General features: G+C 44.3%; 1 protein-coding gene across 3 annotated transcripts; it reads right to left on the reverse strand.

Annotated features, from left to right (window-relative positions):
* Positions 1-11: 11 nt before the first annotated feature.
* Positions 12-18,743, reverse strand: LOC132330696 (MOB-like protein phocein). 3 transcript variants are annotated; one of them, XM_059853363.1, is made up of 9 exons: positions 18,471-18,743; positions 16,427-16,591; positions 7,295-7,357; positions 6,747-6,847; positions 6,056-6,098; positions 5,733-5,819; positions 4,076-4,155; positions 3,205-3,316; positions 12-2,325 (listed from the first exon to the last, which is right to left on the reverse strand). In XM_059853363.1, exons 1-9 carry the CDS (start codon positions 18,471-18,473, stop codon positions 2,194-2,196), a joined length of 786 nt encoding a protein of 261 aa, XP_059709346.1. In that variant the 5' UTR covers positions 18,474-18,743; the 3' UTR covers positions 12-2,193. The 3 variants fall into 3 exon arrangements, with proteins under 3 accessions (XP_059709346.1, XP_059709343.1, XP_059709345.1); XM_059853360.1 differs by lacking the exons at positions 16,427-16,591; positions 18,471-18,743 and adding an exon at positions 9,320-9,447; XM_059853362.1 differs by lacking the exons at positions 12-2,325; positions 3,205-3,316; positions 4,076-4,155; ... (2 more) ...; positions 6,747-6,847; positions 7,295-7,357 and adding exons at positions 14,229-14,585; positions 15,131-15,220.
* Between the last annotated feature and the right edge of the window lie 104 nt (positions 18,744-18,847).

Consider the following 18,847-nt stretch of genomic DNA (forward strand, 5'->3'; position numbering starts at 1 on the left):
TTGTCAAAATATAGTGGTATGGATAAAGAAACAGTTTAATTTTATCCTTTTTTTACAATATAGTTCAAAGACAGTCTCAGTTTCCCTATGATGTAAAGTCTAAATTAAACCTGTTAATATTTATTAGACAAATCAATGGTTTGCTTAGGCTAACTGAAGTTTTATGGTACCATCCAGGCACATGTGTGTACACAGTACTCATGTAAACAATAGCAAGGGAAAATACAAGCAGTGTCTCACTTAGGCCTTATATAAAATCAGCTTGGTATAGCAAGTCAATTTTACAGTGCAAATCTGAATGAGAATAAACAGGATTCAAACTTCCAGAGTTTTGTTTTGAAGTTAAACTCTTAAAGCATAAGAGGAAGAGGTTTAAAATTTTAATGCAGTCCTGAGCACCACATCACTTTCTTCAATTTTGTAGAGGAAATGTCATTAGCAACACCAGTCCCATGTTTTTGCCTGTCCCAGTCACCATGGCCAGTATACACATGCAGAGGAGCCACACATGGATGGTCCTAGAGCAGACAGCAACGAGCTAAATACATTTTGCTACCTCCAGAAAACATCCTCCTACCAGCAGTACAAACTCCAAGGTATCTATCAAACTCGGGTAACCTGGTCTATACAAGGCAAGTTACAGCTAAGTGTATAGACAGTAACTAAAGCTACTTCACTCTGACAACATCTCATGCAATTACCCTGCTGACAGTTAAATACAATGATAAACATGAGACAAGAAGCTGCTGAAGAACACAGCTGCTGAAGTACTTAAGCTTAGTCTCTCAATTTTCTCATTGTTCATATTCCCTTTTCATCCAGGTGATAACAGTTGCTTGAGGTGTGCTTGATTCATATAAAGAAAAATAGAATTTAAGGCATGTTTAGTATAATATGAAAAAACACTTAGTAAAAATATGTGGACTCCCTTTTTTCCATGGAAATGTAATGTAGGAAACAAAGTGTAAATTACTGAAACTAGCTGAGCTAGCCCATTCTGACCTGCTGAAAGAAATAGAGGGCTCCTGTCAACCTCAGAGAAACAAGCTGACTTCTTAAACAGCAAAGCAAAATTCATTCAACACTGCTACTGCTTTTAGACCCTGCATTCATGTACACTTAGCAGTATTTCTCTTATATGCATCTCTAAAACATTTAATTCTATCTTTCTAGACAAAACACAATTAAGCAGCACTCATGGAAATTGTCAGTTATTGCAAATCTGCAAACACAACTTGAAACAGACACCTGATAGGGAACCAGAAGCATGAATCCCAATCTTTCTGTCAATATGGTTAAGGTAAATGAAGAGAAACAAATGTATGTTGAAAACAGAATTAACTCTTGCAAAGAATGTAGCATGTTTTGACTAGGAATACAAGCAGAGACTGTGCCAGTGTGTTATGTAGTGTAACATGAACAGCTGAGGTATAATCTGTAAGCAGTTGCCATAAATATGCACAGGTATTCTTTAGAGAGGTGTGGACTGGAGAACAGCAGAAGTCTGCCTTAACAGGACAGCACCTGTCCCCTGCTGCATACAAACCTCCACTGCTGACAAAAAAAAAGTCCAGAAAGTGTGTTAGATAGATATCAAGAATATATATGTTCAATAGCATAGTGAAATTGTCCTTTTGGTTAATACTATAGATCCTGTTAGTCTCTGGATATACACATACAGCAATATGCATATCCAGAAGTAAATCTTCAAAGCCATTTAAAAAAATAAAAGGTAAATTAGGAATAAGCTACATTGCAAGAAGCTTCCTGCAGAATTATATATTTAAGGTGATAATCTTTGAACTAAGACTTAATATCACTACTGCATTACAAAATGGCTTGCTGTGAAATCAGAATCTCACGTTTGCCCCACCCAATCAGACACATCTTCAGGATTGTAATTCAATGATTGTTTAGCAGCATTTTTAGAGAACTGTAAATTCTTTTATTAACAGGCATTATAAACAGATACTACTACTTTTATTTAAAAACCATGAGTGCCACATGGATGAATATACAGCTCATGAATAACTTAGAAGTATTTCCCATATTAAAAGGCAATGCACACAGCATACAAAAAGTATACTAAACAAAGCTATGAAGATACGTGATTGAAGTGTCTAAAGTGATATATACAGTACATAATTAATGTTTTGTTTATATTCAGTACAGGATTCTGTACTGCTCTTGCCATTATGCCTCACTCTCCCCTGACACTGAATTTTGCACTTCTTCTTCCAAAATTGGTACAATCAGGTTATCCTTGGACATCAGATTATACTTCATCACAAACTTAGTGAACCGGTGACACAAGAAAGTTTCATTCTGGAGGTGAAAAAAGGGAAAAAAACAATATGTACAGAAGGATTATTTTAAACCATTATGAGGAACATGCTAAACAAAAAGCCTGCTCTCTGTAATTGCCTCATTACATTTACAGGTCTTAGTCAAGCTTAATTAATTAAAGTCATTGCTGCTTTTATATCTTACTGGTTGCTTATAGTTACTATAAATACTAAGAAACCTACTGAAATTGAGGCTTCAGTCACAGCTCAATTTAACAGCACTTAGTGCATGTAGGAAGAATCTCAGAACCATAGTTTTAAATATTTAAATATATTCTTGTCTATCTCCAACACAACAGGGCACAATCAGTTGTTCCAGAATCTTTCAGTGGGATTTGGCAAAGGTTCCCTTTTATATTTAGCTCTACCCCTTATCTCCTTTCTATCTATTACTTTCTACTTTCCCATTACAAAAAAAAAAAATTACTGGTTTTGCACAAGTTGCTCTCAATTATTCTGATTCTTTACAGTTACACAATTAGAATTCTTTAACTGTTGTGCAACATACACAAACAGGAGATACGTATTTGTAAGCAGTGCTAACTGCACTCAGTGCTTGAATACATTCAGGATTCTCAAATACAAGATGAATTTGAGTTGTCTGCACAAAAACCTCCAATTCTGGCCTTTAATCAAAATGAAGGGAAACCATAACTAGACACACTAACCACATAAATGAATTTTTGTGTGTATATGTAAATGTAACAGCTTTTCAGTTCTTACAAAACTGGAATCTACTGTAATCAATCTTCATTTGAATACAGAGCTTCTAGTAGGACTAAAATATTTCATACAACTCCATCACAGCTGTAACTTCAGTAAATACCCTGCTTTCAAGATGTAATTTCAAACTACTTACTTCATATTCATCAAATATCTGCCGGTGATGAAAATAAGCGTGTGAAAATATCCTGTAAATCCTTCGGCACACTGATCCTAATTTGGCTACAGAGGATTCCTTTATGCTAACCCTGTAAGCAGCAGGAGAAAGGTTACACAAGTGCTCTAATGAAATGACCACTAAGAAACATGTGGACATAAATTTTGATTGTTAAAACTATTCTGTATAATTGCATATGAAATTTAGTCTTGTTGGTGCAAGCTCCACATTACAAACTGTACTCCAACTGCCTGCAATTAATCATCATCAGTTATTCTGGTAAAGGCTGGATCTCTGGTTTCTAGGCTTTATGGGCAAAGAAAAACAGAGACTTCCAGTTGCACCTCCTTGTCTATACTGAATTCCTTGAGAAGCACAATTCTGAGTTCTGCAAGGAGTTTTCTCTGATGTGACCTGCCCATTCAGTAGCCTATCTGTCTTGTGTGATTGCCATGTCCCACAGCAGGTTGGTGTTGGCTTCTGGAGCGTTCTGGTGCTGTCCTGTTGAAGGTGTTTGAGGTACAGCACCTGTCCAAATGCCATCCTCTTGTCTAGGTGGGCACTACTCCAATGGAAGCCCCATACCCACTAACAGGTATCACTAAAAGAGTTTTTACTTAAAAAGCATTCCTTAGCTCCAGTAAATAGCAAACTATTTGAATAAGCCAGAATTCTTCCTTGGCTTAGAAGTGGCAATAGGCCTCCCAACTCCTAAGAGCTGCAGGATTTTTGACAGTTCCAACAGTGGTCCATGAACCATGCATTACACTTCTCCCTGGGCTTTGTCACTGTCTTAAGCTCCAGCCTCCTCCCTCCTTCTCTCCCTCCTCCCAAGAGAAAATGTTTTTACCTGCTGGGGAAATATTTATTGCTATTCAGAAGACATGCAGCTCCATCAAGTGTGTGCCTGGTGTAGTCTATAGCAGGACACTACAGAAACAGACAATGAGCGAGCACATGCATGACATTGGCAGAACTTATTAAAAAATAAACATTTTATTATATTTTCTGATGCTTTGAACTTCATCGGTCATTTTTATTCCCAGAAGTTTCACATAGCTTGTCTAAAGGTATAACACACACACACACACACACACATATATATATATATATAAATATATAAATAAAAAACTACATTTCCTCCTTAAGTGAGTTACTTCTTTTCTCTGCTTCACAACCCATGAAAATTATTTCAAGAAAAAGTTACTATGGCAATGCTATTATGCACGTGAGTAGTGAATTTTATGCCTCTCCTTGAACAAAGCTGTATAATAAAAATACATGCCAGGAGTACACTGAAAGGAAAGATGACTGTTACCTCACAGCTCATTTGTTTCCCACACAGTCAAGTTGCCAGACTTGTTCTTTTACAGGCTCTGAAACCAAACCTGCACCTAAATCTATCAGTGCTTTTTGCTTTGGCAAAGAAAACTAAAATCATACATGTAACAAGCCACCCGTGGCTCTGCAATCAAGTACACCTAAAGGAAGAAGAGATGGACTGAGCCAGACTGAGAGAAAGAACGTCTGTCCATTCACCAATATCAGGTAAAAGACTTGTCAGTTGTACATTTCTGTCAGCAGTTCAAGGTTCCATCAGCCCCCATCTGACCATGAGCTGGTGGCTACTGCCATGGAAAACAGCAGATGAATGCTGCATGCTCAGAGATAAAAAGAAGCCTGAAGTTCTCTAGTCTAGCTGAGGACCACGCTGCCAGACATGCCAAGGTGCTGACTAGGGACAGGGGTTAAAGGAGAGAGTGGGAAGTTGGCTAATCAAAACATCTCAGGAAAGTAAAAGCAGAATAAAACAAGAAAAAAAGATCTTACAGGACAGGAAAGATAAGGTTAAAAAGAACCAGTATCTTGTTCTGGAAGGTGAAATACAAAGATAAATATGACAAACTGCACTATCATCGTAACCAAAAGCAACAAAGATTATCTGAAAGAAAAAAAAAAAAGCTGTATCAAGTGGTTTAACAGAAGATCTGAACAAAGTTTAAACTAGCTGGACATGGAGGAAGACAAGCTAAGGCCATGCTGATAAACCCACTTGACCAGAAACATCTTCATGACTCCACCACCTTTTTGGGGTAACTGCCCTAAGAATGAGCATGTGCAGCCACGTTTGGAGTCTCAGGTTTACACTGTGGATCAAGGCCAAGGTTTGAAGATGAGAGCCCATTCTCAGCATGGACTCTTCTATCAGTTAAACAAAGAGCTTTTTAACTTTGAGTTTCAGGCAGGGTCAACACCAACCCAGAGAGAAAAGGGGAATGTGCAAAGCTGCTAATAGTGAGGTAAAAAGCAGTTCCTTTTACCTCATCCTGTTTCCTCTGTAAAACACTACAGAATGGTAAAGAAGAGTAGCTCAAATGATATTCTTAACCCACATAAGCTCTCAGTTTGACTAGAGAAACCACATCTAACAGGCTCCCCATGAACCTATGAACTGTGAAAGAAAATTCCTGCATCACTGGAGTCAGTTTTCCAAAATACATCCATACCTCTTTGGGAGTTTTATGAGCTGCACAAAGAAAAATCCACTGTTCAGTTGCTGTCATCTGAGTACATGTGTCAGGGTGACATTCACTCTGTTAAAACAATGCTTCAGTTGAGAAAAAACCCCAGCAGCAAAAAGGAGCTGATCTTTTCAAATCACTTCCTTGCCCTGCCCACCCCCCAAAAGGGTTATGTGCCATATGCCCATAAAATATTATAAAACCTCCAACCACTGCTTAGCCCTGTGTGTGTTTATTTAGAAGAAAGCTCTGCAATCTACACAAAACAAAGAAGTCTCCCTGACAAAATGTCTCAAGAAAATAATTACCTGAAGCTTGACAGCTAGTCCATTGAGCTCAAGGCAGAATTGTCTAAAAGAAATTGAACACAGCAGCATCAAAATCAGCTATTTGTTTCCTCACTGCAAGTATCTCATAAAAAACAGCTTAGACACTCTGATCTTCATACCAGCAGGTGTTTTTTTTACTCAGCTAAACAATTATATTTTAATTCTTCATTGACAGCAAAGGCTGAGTTTAACATATCATTTAGTGGAAGTATTGTACTGCAACTTAAAAAAACAGAAGTGGACAAAAAGGTTTGTTTCCTTGCAAGCAGAAAAAGAACTGTAAGACACAGGTAGTACTCTTGCTGTCCCTGCCTATTTGCCTGCTAGTTTCATAAAAAGCACTGGGAGCATCTGGAAATCACATTACCCACTAGTGGAGATGGAGAACTGACAATACTATGAGAAAGTGCTATGGAAATTCATGACTGTATCTTCCTATTCAAGAAGTGAGGTAAAAATAGTTTCTTTAAAAAAACCATTAAGATCAGAGCACATTATGAATCTTTAGAAATAACAGGGAAATCAGAAAGTAATACCAATATTTAACAGTGGAAAAGTCAAGTTTCATTTAAGTTAGTTTTGATGTGTCACATTCAAATAGATTCACTACCAGCATCAATTAACAAAACTTAGAACCAAGACAGGATGTTAACAACAGATGGATTTTTACCTTAAATGTTCATACTTCCATACACCTTCATCCTGGCCTTCAGGAGGTTCAAGGATCTTATCAATGTTGGAACAGTCTGCCCTTATGTTTTGTTGAATATACTGGGGAGGGAGTAGAAATAAAACTAGATCTTGTTGTAATTACAGTAAGAAAGTATATTTAGAACATTACATCTTGGAGGGGCTTAATTTTTACTTAAATTATTGACAGACTAAAAAGTTCAAATGTAGAGGGGCAGGGTAAGGAAACTGGTATTAAAAATGCCAGATCTGAAAAATGCCTTTCTTCAATTAAAAAAAGTAAAAGAATGGAGAAACCCCCACCATTTTCCTAAATCTCATTTGTTTAAACCAGACATGGGAATTTAAGTTATTTCTGCAAACAAAATTAACCATTAATTTGTTAATATACATAGGTGCTTAGTAAATTCAGTGCTGTGCAGCAACACCCTAAGCAGATAAATATCAAGCCCTGTTCAATTTTATATAACAGAACACAAAAACTGGGAAACTGCACTCATTAACAACATTTCATGTAAGCAGCAATACCTGCTGGACAGCTAATGTACTATCCATTTCTTCAAAGGATTCATCAGGCCAGTTGTAGAAATCCTGTTTTGAGAAAAGAAAGTTTAAAGCAATGTAACAAAACCACAGGGGGAGGAAGAAAGGCCTACAGTAAGCCTGAGCATGCAGGAAAATAGATGGAGTTGATACAATTCCAGGAAGCTGCATCTGAACAGAAGCAGCACAGAGTCCTGGCAGGAAGAGGGAGAGGATTTACACTGCCAGCACTGCAGCAGCAGCACACCTTGAAAGGCAAAGCTCTGCATGACTTGGCAGGTGAACACCCCTGCTGTAACACCCAGAGCCTGCATTTGTTCCATTAAATACAGCACCCAGCACCCACTGCAGGTGTCAGACCAGGCAGCAGTGGGGAAGAAGAGGTCTGCAGAGAGCAGCAGCACACTCTGGTTATGAAACTAAAACTCCCAGTGGTGACACAGCAAGAAAAACATCTCTGAGCTGAGATCACACAACGCTGCGCTGGCCTAACCTGGTACCACATTCCCACCTTACCCCTAGTAAGGTCAGTATGCCTTAATTAAATTTTCTGGATGCTTATCAGCCTTGTTAATGATAAAGCCTTGCTGAAGTTTCACCTCAGATCCAGCTGCACCTGTGTTCTGCAGCAGTCCACATGTGCTGTGCCCACAATCATCCCAACCATAGGCATTTTCTTAGTGAGCATTTTTCACATCTGAAATTTGGTGCTGCTCCCTCATACCATGCAGAGATGCTGCATGTCAGCTTGCTGTGTTCATCCCAGTAGGTGCAATGACTCAATGACAATGTCCCAACAGCAAAGCTTGGCAATCTGTTCCTGAGAGAGCAAGTCAGCTCTGGCAAAAATACCTCAAGTGCATATCCACTGTTGAAATATCATTACCTAACTGTATTTGCAAACTGAACAGCTATACCAGTGTCATCCAAAATAAAACATTAAATACAGCCACACATAAAGAAAAATCATGTCTATGGAGAGAAATTATCATCACTATACACAAAACTCTTCCATCTACATTAATTTTGTAATAGTTGACCAAACCTAGGTCTATGTCCAGCTGTTTTTCAGAATACCCCAAATTTATCAAAGGCACACATCTCCTTCACAGATTAAACATGCACAGAATGACCCGATTTACAGGATTGTGTAATAATTTTACCTCTATGCTATGACAGAGAACAGGAGAAGACACTTGTCATACATGGCTCCTTTCCCACCATGAGATCTCCCAAAAGCAGAGGGGAGTCTCACATAAAGGCCTGACAGATCATCTCTCTGAAATAATCTAAAAAATGCAGTTTCCGTGTTTAAGGTGTGCCTGTTCCAGCTGACCGTGAAACCTCAGAAACAAATTAATTCAATTTTGCTTAAGAGAAGCGATGTGACACCAGAATTTCCTTGTGTGCAATTACGTAAGGGAAGGATGACTTCCCTCTGGGAGGGCGGGCAGGTACGGTCGCTCTGACGGTGCCGAGCTCCCCCCGGAGCCCAGTGCAGGGCCATGAGCTCACTGCCGGAGCGTGCTCTCGCTATTTTCACAGCAGGAACGACAGCAGTGCCTGACAGCACCGGGGAGCCGCCCTGCCTGCACCAACCTGCGGCGCGGGCGCGGCGCCGGCCCGCGCTCACGCCCGGCTGTCACAGGTGTTCGTACTCCGCCCGGCCGAGGCCCCCGCGCTGCGGGACGCGGCGCCTCCCTCGGCCAACCGGGCCCGACGCCACCTCCGCTCCCAACCCGCAGCCTGGAAGCCCCGGCGGCCTTTCCGCCGAGCCCGCGGGGAAGGAGCCGCCGCCTATCCCCGGCCCGCTCCCCCGCAGCCTCCGGGTCTCGCCCGCTGCCCCGCGAACAAAGCGATCCCCGCAGCGGGGCCGCCGCCGCCCCGGCCTCGGTAGGCCCGGCGCGGCCCTCGGTGCGGCCCCGCCGGCCGCGGGGCCCCGGCGACGGCGCTGCCCCGTGCCCGCTCGCCCGGCGGCCGAGGCGACGGCGGCGGCAACTCACGACTCACCTGGGCCTTGGTGCCCGGGCGGTTCCGCCGGAGCACGGCCGTGCCCTCCGCCATGACCATAGCGACCGCGGGGCCCGGATGTGCCGCGGGGCCGCGCGGGGCGGGGCGGGGCGGGAACAGCCGCGGGGCGGGGCGGGAGCGGGCCTGCGGAGGGAGGGGCGGTGAGACCAGAACAGCCGCCGCGCGCGGCGGGGGAGGGAACGGGAACGGCTTCTCGCGAGAGAAGGCGGGAGGCGGCGCGCGGGGGCGGCCGTGAGGGCAGGCGGTGGCGGCGAGGCCGCCCCAATCCCAGTGCCTGCCCCTGCCCGCCCGGCAGCGCCGACGCGCTCTCCTCCGCGTGGCACTGGTGGCCACGGACGCTTCCCTGTGAGCGTGTGCCCTGCGGGTCCCTCTATCAGAGCGGAGTTTTGTATTCCTGAGAGAGAACACTGACACTCCCCCCCTGACACACACCCACGGAGCCGGGAGTGGGGGGGTCGGGGTGGCCGCTCGGTGCTGCGCGGTGGGGCCGGTGTCGCAGCGAGTGACCCGGTTTGTGAGGCGAAGCCTCGCAGGGAGATTGACGGGCTGAGTGGTTGTTGAGGAAATCCATCGTATTTATTTCATCCCGTTTGATCAGCATCCCCCGCCAGCCCCGGCTGTGCGTGCGCTCCCGCGGGGTTGGTCCTCGCTCGTGTCTGTACAACCGAGCCTCTGATGTTCTATGCCATACAAACTATAAGGGTGTGGATTTAAAAATTATTCAGTTTAGTATTCAATATTTATTTTTAAAATAACGAGTAAAACCCCACCCTAGCAGGGGTTGTTTGGGGCAAAATAATTTTAAAGTAGATAGGAAGCCTTTGTAGGTCTCCAAAGGCAGGATTGAGACCCCTGTGAGCTTGGTGTGCAGAGGGCACAAACTGCTGTGCTGATGGCAAACAGAGTCAGCTCAGGTTTCAAGGTTTACTGAGTCAGGTGTTGACTCTATTTGCGAAGAAAACAAAAAAGACACTGTTACCTCATAGCTGGCTGATAAGTCTCCCTTACAAGCAAGTAAACATTTTGAAAGACCGGAGTGACTCATAGTATTTCTGTAAGGTAAGTGAGAAGAAAATGATTTGAAAGTTGTTCTATTTCTCTAAAATACGTGGTAGAAATGAGTACAGAGTAAGGAAGGGTGAATTGCTTCTGTCTGTGTGCAAGAACGATGAAGCAGCGAGGTACCATGAGACACCTCCCTCGCACAATAAGGAATAAGTGGTGGCGGCTGTGGGGTGTTTCTGCAAAGGGCAGCAGGCTGATTGCTACCTGGTGCTGTCCCTACTCCCACCGCATTTCGGGGTGAGTGCTGGCTGTGGTTTCCCCTTTCACTCAATTATTTTGCTATAAATAACACGTTATAAACCCCTTCCTTCTCCCCAGTGAGAGTTACAGCTGGTGAAATTTTCTAGATGGAAAACACTGAAAAGTCTCTAATGAGGCTTTCCCGTCAGAAAGAGAAGTGCCCTGTGAATGCTGACCTGGCTTGGGCAAGGCCCTGCCTTGTTCCCGAGGCCAGGCTGGAGCCGAGAGCGGGGCAATGTGCGGGGGAGCAGAAATGGGTGAGGGTCAGCGCCTGCCCCAGCCCAGCCGCGGTTTCCCTTGCCGGCAGAGGCAGCTCCTCTCACGTTACACCGTAACGCAGAGCTCGGCATTCCTGCCTGCAGGCGCCCGAGTTCGGTTTGCAGTAGTTACTTTTTTACTCCTGGCCAGCATTCCTGCCCCAGGGATGTCAGCTCTTCGGCTTGGGTGGCGAAACCCAGCTTGTGTAAGGAACCATCAAAAGGTTTAAAATGCTGTGGGAAATTGGTGTATTGGAATAAGGAGTAGAAATGTCTTTAGACCAGCTGTATTCCAACATTTTTTTTAATGAGATTGATATTATTATTAGCCAGTTTCAAAACACAAGCAGTTCTAGCTGCTTGAGTCCTTCAAAATTCAGCAGCTTGTTTGCATTATTTTTTTTATTGTTGTGAGTTTGGTTTTTTTTTCCCCTATCACCATATTCAAGGTTTAACCTTAAAGCACAGACAAGTTGGGGACTTGACATTTCCATTTGTCCCTGACTTTTATTTCATGGCCATCTTGCTTTTAACATGGAAACAAATCTGACTGTGAAGAAATACCTCTCAAAGAAAAATATGTCTCTGTTAGTCCAGTCTGAAGATGGTTCATGTGTCTGCAGAAAAAAAGAAATAAATCTGCCTTATTTATTAAGATTTTGAATTCTGTAGGGTATCTTGTATTGCCCCTTGATAATTAACCCTGTATTCCTGGAAGATGCTTTTTTTTTTTTATTTCATTCAATTTCAAGCTGCTTTTGAACAAAATCTGAACAAGAGTAATTTCAATTTTGGGGTTTCAGCTGGTCTTCATCTTATGGCCTTCAATAATGAAAATTTGAATATTTGGCCAAAATTTTATCAACCAAGCATGTGCTGTTAGGGACCTGCCTGTCCTTTCTTCTATACTGGCATATAAATGTTCCATCCTTTTATTACTGTGGCAGGATAACATCACCAGGGTGAGAAAAGCTCTCTGAAAACACTACAGCTGCTGAGAATGGAAGTTATTCTCAAGTATTAAAAAAAGAAAGTTGCAAAAGATGGAGTCCACCTGGTTTCCTTGTGACTCAGACTGAAGAAAGACTGAAGACTGTATCCCCTCAAAAAGGCAGGTGGGGCAATTTGCAGCACTTACACCAAAACTGAAGTTTTTAAACCACGTAGAAAAGAGTGGAATGGAGCAGAATTCCCTACAGGAAGAACACAGTAAAGAAAGAGGGTTTGTGATTGATTGCCTGTCCTTGCCTGGAGAACCCAAGGGATATGGGACTTGGCACACAGTCATGGTCTGAGGGGCAGGAACACAGATGGATCACCTTGGCTGGCTGGCAGCTGCCTTGTCCTTGCTTGCAGTGAGAGCCTTGTGGTGCAAGGATGGAACGTTCCTGTCAATCCAGCAGATGTTCCAGCATGTCCTCCATTTAATTAGGCCTAGGAACACTGTTTTCCCCCCACATCCATAAATTACTTATTCCCATGGAGTGTGACTTCTGTGCTTAATCATCTATGTAAACTGTACTAGATACAGCCATGCTAAGGTTAATAAATAGGTATTTTATATTTTAATAATAGGCATTGTATCCAGCTGCTGAAAACCTGCTGGGCTGAAAGTGGAGCTGGGGGCAGCCAGGTTGTGTGGTGAGGGCTCAGAGTGATCCTGTGCAGTTTGTGTCTTTTAGAGCCATTATGGAAAGAAATGCTGAAATTCTAGGCCTGAACATTTCTCTGTTGGCAGTTAATTCCTACTGCATCTTGAGATGGGGTATAGTGTCTCTAAGCTGTTTGTAAATATTTAAAATACCTTCTCCTCTTTGCTGTGTGACTGCCTGCCTTATCCTGGGAGATAAGGGCATGCTGGCTGCAGTGGAAGATAATGCTTCCCAGGGAGTTTGTGTTCCATTGCACAATCAATTGTCTTGCAAGGTCCTTGGGGTGTGATTATCTTGAGTTTCAGCTTGAAGCTGCAGTGCTGTAAATACCAAAGTAAAGCTGCAATAGGGCAGATTTCAAGATGTAGGTCTTTTATACTAAAAAGTGTATTTTATTAATTTAGCATCTTCCCTGTCTGTCCATAGTTCAGTACAAATTTAACCCCCAGGGCAGTGCCTGGTTTGTCTTCAGCTCCAGAGCAAGCAGAGGTAAGCAGCCAAGAGCAAGCACCCCACAGCAAAGGGGAGCAAAAGACTTTGCAGCCAAGCCTGGCAAATGCAGCTCCTGCTGGAATGGCTGGGGGATCAATGGCACCTAGGGAAAAGCATGGCTCCAGCTGACCTCTGTGCTGTGCAGCTGACAGCAGGGACTTTGTGCTGGCAGAAAATACCTTGTGTTTCTGTGTCAGAGCTTGAGTCCCTCACTGCAGCCTCTGAGTGGAGATCTGAAAAATATTTTGTTACAGTTCTTTACCGGTACCTCTGGAATAAATGTTATAATGTATCTAGCAGTGCTGAGTTCCTACCTGCATGAGTAGGATGAGAAAAAAGTGAAGTTTAATTCCTGCCAATGAAGCTTCAGCAGCAATCAGCCATGCATTGACTGACTTGACCAGGACTACCCCAAAAGCACTTTAAGGCACTGTCTGTTCTTAGGCTGCACAAGATCCCTCAGTGCACCCCAGCTCTGAAAGCCTCCTCAGGAACAGTGCAGATGTGGCTGCTCCTGCTCATACAACCCTGAATAAAGGCAAGAGAAGGGGGACAGGAATATGCAAATTTTATTGCTTCAGCATGACCTAAGTCAATGTCTTGCTATTTAAGAATGGTGTGCTAAGGGTGAAGGAAATGTAATTTGTCAAAGCAGGTCTCTCCTGAGTTAAGGGAAAGCTCAAGATCTGGGTGTGATAGTGTGGTAATCAGTAGAGAAACTTCATTTAGGATCAGCATCAGGCCCACTTCTGCCTGGTTAACTGCTGGGGGAGGTCTTTTATTTTCAATTGGCAAAGTTCAGTGAGCAATAAGTGAGAATAACCATTAATTCTTACCTGCTCCATGTGGGAACTGGATGATTCTGTTAGAGCACAGACATGACTGGTACCCAGCCCCTTCCAGCTGCTGGGGGACAGGCAGTTTGTGTGCCTTAACCTTTCAGTGTTTCAGGGTCTTCAGACAGAAGTTAGAAGAACCCATGCTATCTCAGGAGTCCAATGTGCAAGGGAGCTGGATAAAAGTCCTCAGCAAGACTGCATCTGTCTGGTAACCATTTTAAGCTCATTTTATACAAACTTGGTGAAAATAACATATTACTATTGTTGAATGTTGCAGAGAGCTCATTACACAATTGAGACTCAGTTTCACTGAGAAACAGCAGAAACTGAGACAGAAGCAGAATAGTTTTAGCAGTTTATTGTAAAGACCTTTACAATCTCAGTACAGAGACAAGGATATAAAATGATGTTGTTTGGAATAATTAAGGCTGGTTGGTGGTCATCCAAATTTCACTGTTCAATGGAACTCAAGCAAGAGCAACTGATTTCTGACTGTACATATTTTTATTTGTGTTCCATCGTTACAGTGAGATCACAAGTTATTTCAAAGACTCAATGCCTGTTTATTATAAAATAAAGGACATTATTTACATGATGAAAGAAAAATTTCAGCATTTTAGTGGAATGGATGACTGATACTGCAACAGGTTTAGTCCACGTATTTCCCAAGAATGTCACCATCTCTAAACAAGTAGTAGTCCTGCAAAGAAAAGAAAGGTTAGCATCTGTCACATAAATATTTTTCTTGTTTTGCAAATACTGTCTTGTTCTGAGTCAGCATTACTGCAGTCATTAAGTACAAAACCAAAAGCAAGCTAACAAGAAGTCAACATGTAGAGCTAGTCTTGAAAAAGTTCTTTTTGTTCCTAAGACACTCTTTGGAGAGCTATCAAGTTACTACTTCTAGCAGTGGGAAAGCGCAAGAACTGTTAGAAAACAATTCTGCAGGCTTTCCCTGCTAAAAACAAGGATGCCCCCAGGAATTCCTAACCCTTTTTGGATTCCCTCTAATATGCACTTGACATATGGAACATTTTGCCCACCCAGCACAGGTCAGGTCAGAGGCTCCCGTGGTTGCTGTCTCTTATGCAGGGGCAGAAGTAGCAGTAGCACAGCTGTCAGAAGGTGGCTGGATCCAGCTGCTCCCTTTCTTGAACGGGGCTAACACCACAAAGTAACCACAATATCTATCACTGGCATTTCAGGAACTATTCTGATGTGCACTCACAAAGTTGGGAAACCTACCTTATCTTCCAGTACGATCTTAGTGCCACCATATTCTGGGAGCAAAACCTTTTCACCAACTTTTACACTCACTGGCTGAATCTCGCCATTCTGAAAAAAGAAAAAAATCCTTACTTTTCTGTAATAGAATCCCTCCAAACTACAACAATCCATCCATCTACAGAAACATTCAGGAAATCACAACTCTTCATTTAGTTTTGACTGTAATGACAAGTGTGAGGTCTTTGCTCGACACACTGAATAGGACTTCACTTAAAAACCACGAAACCCCCTTGTAAAATCAAGGGACAAAGTCCATCTCCATAATTCTATAACCAAGGGTAATTTCTCTAAGTGCCAGTTTAAAAAGTGCCTTCCCATTTCTGTAACTTTGATCAACTTGTCACTGTCGCCATCAATTCACTCATTTAGAAACACCTGATAGAGTTTAATTAAATTTTTGTATTATAAGCAAAACATTAACACATTAGTCAAATATTATCACCCTTTCACAATATAAACGTTAAAAATCAGATCCTGACACAAACCAGCCTGGGATGTAGAGAGGGACTGATGGTACAGAAGGGCCAAGGCAAAGTGCCCAGGTTGAAGTTTAACCTGTTTGCCAGCGCTGCTACTGACTGAACACTGCCCTGGTGGGGAACCAGCCCGTGTGATGTGGAAGCCCCCAGGCACTGGCATTTCTGTGAACTGTCTCATTTCCATATACATATCCAATGTGCAAAATTTACAAGTACTTATTCAACACTTATTTATTTTGATTGCTGACCTAGATTAGTCCAATAAGCCTAATCCTTATGGACAATGATATTTTGCACAAGGCAGCCAATAAATAGACATTTTATATTTTGTGGAACCCCCCCATTCTGGGCTTCCACCCTGCTCACAAGTCACAGACATTTGAGCATGTAATAATTTTAACAAAGACGTCTGCTGGTCCCTCAAGGTTTTAGCTGAGATGTGATGAAACATGTTATCACACAAAACACTGCCTACATATTTAAAATAAACTAACACCACCAACACCTCCCCAAAAAACCCCCCACCACCAACAGCAAAGAAACCCCACTCCCTTTTACAAATGACTAAAGGAATGCTGGAACTCATGTCAGGGCAATATGAGATTTCTACCAGCTTTTTGAACCCCCACTTGCAATTTCAGCTATCACAGTCATCCATTTTGTGAGCTATCACCACTTTTGCACTATGACCATCCCACTCTTACGGCAATATTCCAGCTGCCACCACCCCAGGCATTACTGGCTCTACCCAAAGGGAAGGCTTCAGGGGTATTACCTTTCCTCTGCCTCCAGATCCAACTGCTACTACTGTTGCTTGTAGCACCTTCCCTTGGGATTTTTCTGGTATCATGATTCCTCCTTTGGTTACTGTCTCAGCCGCACATCGCTCAACCAGTACACGATCAAAGAGGGGAAGAAATTTCCTAAATGCTTTTCCTGCCTGTAGAAGTAATTGTAACAAGAGAGCCATTACAACAAAAACTGCAATTAAAAGGAGTGTTAAAAACCCTAACACACAATGATTTCTTCTGAGAGAGATGAATAGTGTAAGACAACTGCTAGGCACTTATTTAATAGCAGCAAATACGAGCTCTGATTGCATCAGAAACTCCTGAAGGCACAGGCAGATGCTGGGCAATTTGATAATTCAGCTGTAGGAAGATGTACTCCAGCTGGGAATAAACCACCCACACATGAGCAGACTCCTCTGTCTGGAAAGGCCTCTGGGCTTTTAACACCAAACCCTTAGTTTCTATATCTTGGCAAACACAATTATTGATTATATGAGCTGGATTTGTCCAGTTCACAAACAGATCTAATGAAGATTAAGGACTCCCTGGGAGAACTGCACCTGTTCTTGTGAATGGGTTTACATTGAAGAGGCACAAGGTGTCAGTCTGTCTTAGGTGCTTTGAAGCATTATTCTTTCACAAAAAAAAAAATAGGTGAGAATCTGCAGCCTGAGCCACAGTGCTTTTGCTTACACCAACTTCTACAAATAGATTCAGAAAAAATTACAAGAAAGTTTAAGTCAAGGCCCTGAAAATGAGAAAGTAGGCATCCTTCTAGCTCAGCTGCTTTGGTCTCTGCTTCTGCTTAAGCAGAGTCAAGGTGAAAGGTTTTTTATTAAGTTGTTGGGTTTTTCCCTCACATTTGGTTTAGGTTTGGGGGTTTTTTGCAACTACTTTCTGCTGTCTGTCTGCATTTCAGAACCAGCAGTCTAATTGCCATAGGCCAGATAAATGCAAGCCAATGCACTTATCCCAACACACAGGGGTCAGGAAGAAGGAACTTGCTCTGATTTAGAAGGAAAGATATGGCAGGCTGCCAAGTCACATGGAGATAGTGCTCCACTAGACAGGTACAGAGCCCACTCTCAGAGAAAGAGCTCGAAGGGCCTGGCATCCCTGTGCCCTTTGCTGGCACTCATCACTATCCACACACACTTGGGAAGTGGCAGAGAGCAAAGTCACAGGCAGAGCGTGAAGAAAAGGCAGCACATGGAAGATGCTGCGTTCTTCTGCTGCCAGCAGCACAGGGATGAAAGATAAACAAGGGAAAAGGCTGCCAGCAGTGTACATTTTCATTCTGGGAAGATAATATCGCTGATCCTCTTTTTTAAGAGCTGTTCTACGTTTACCTGAAATAAAGCTGCCAGATTTATGACCATCAACATTTTACAGTAAGTTTTAATTCCTCAGGTTATTATTATCCTAAGAATCAAATATCACTGGGAGAACAAGGGCAACTCAGGGAAACTCTCCATCTTCTCTATAAAAAATTTTACAAAACTTATAGAAAAGAGAGCTCCGGAGCGTGGCACAGGTTTCTCGTCTATCTCCGCAGAGACCCGCGGTGGCCTGTGCGGCCCTGCCCGGCAGCGCTGCTGTCACGGGGCTGCTCCCGTTACTGCGGCGGGGAGAAACCCTGACTCGAGAGTCTGCGCAGCCAAAAGCAGCCCCTGCAAACCTCCCGCCACGTCCCGGCCGCAGCCCCCCGCCCGCCGGGGAGTCGCCTCTGCCCCACGGACTGCGTGACCTTGCGGCGCCGCCACCCCCCGGCTCCACCTTCCCCCGTCCCCCCGCGACCCAGCGCTGCCCGCGGGCACGGCAGGGACTGAGCACACCCGTGTGCGGCGGCGCAGCCGCGGCTGCTCGGGGGCCCCGGCAGCGACCCCACCGCGGGGAGGAGCAGGGGCGCCGCCGGGCCCTGCGGGCTGTCTGTCCCCGCAGCGCCGGCCACGCGGGGCGGGGGAGCCCGAGAGCGGGGCCGCAGCAACGACGGGGAGATGGCGCAGCGGCGGCGGCCGCGGCACTCACCATGATGCTCCCGCGCCGCCCGCACCGAGTGACCGCGCCGCCGCCAGCACACACGTGAGGAAGGTCACGGCGTGCGCATGCGCGACCGGCGCCCCGCCCCAGGGCGGAGCAGGCCCGACCCCCTCCCCCGGTCCCGGGGACGTTTAGCGCCGCCGTTTTTTTTCGACCTCTGCGGCCCCATCCTAGTCCCGGGAACAGCTGCGCCCCGGCGGCACCGCGGACCCGCCGCACGGTTCCCGCGGCGCCCCAGGCCGGGCCCCGCACGGAAGTGAGGTCAGCTCACCTCTGACCCGCGGCGAGCATGAGCGTTCCAGAAGGTTCTGGAATCGGCGGGCCCCAGAACCTGGATGGTTCATGCTACGAGCCCTTAGCGCATG

Source organism: Haemorhous mexicanus, chromosome 8 (assembly GCF_027477595.1).
Source record: "Haemorhous mexicanus isolate bHaeMex1 chromosome 8, bHaeMex1.pri, whole genome shotgun sequence".
Classification (NCBI taxonomy): Eukaryota; Metazoa; Chordata; class Aves; order Passeriformes; family Fringillidae; genus Haemorhous; species Haemorhous mexicanus.

Excerpts from the sequence above, each read along its gene's own strand:
- LOC132330696 (XM_059853363.1), bottom strand. Across the intron at positions 3,317-4,075 it reads AATAAATATTTCCCCAGCAG|GGTTAGCATAAAGGAATCCT; the intron begins GTAAAAACATTT and ends TGCTGCTTACAG. Across the intron at positions 2,326-3,204 it reads AGATATTTGATGAATATGAA|AATGAAACTTTCTTGTGTCA; the intron begins GTAAGTAGTTTG and ends TTTCACCTCCAG.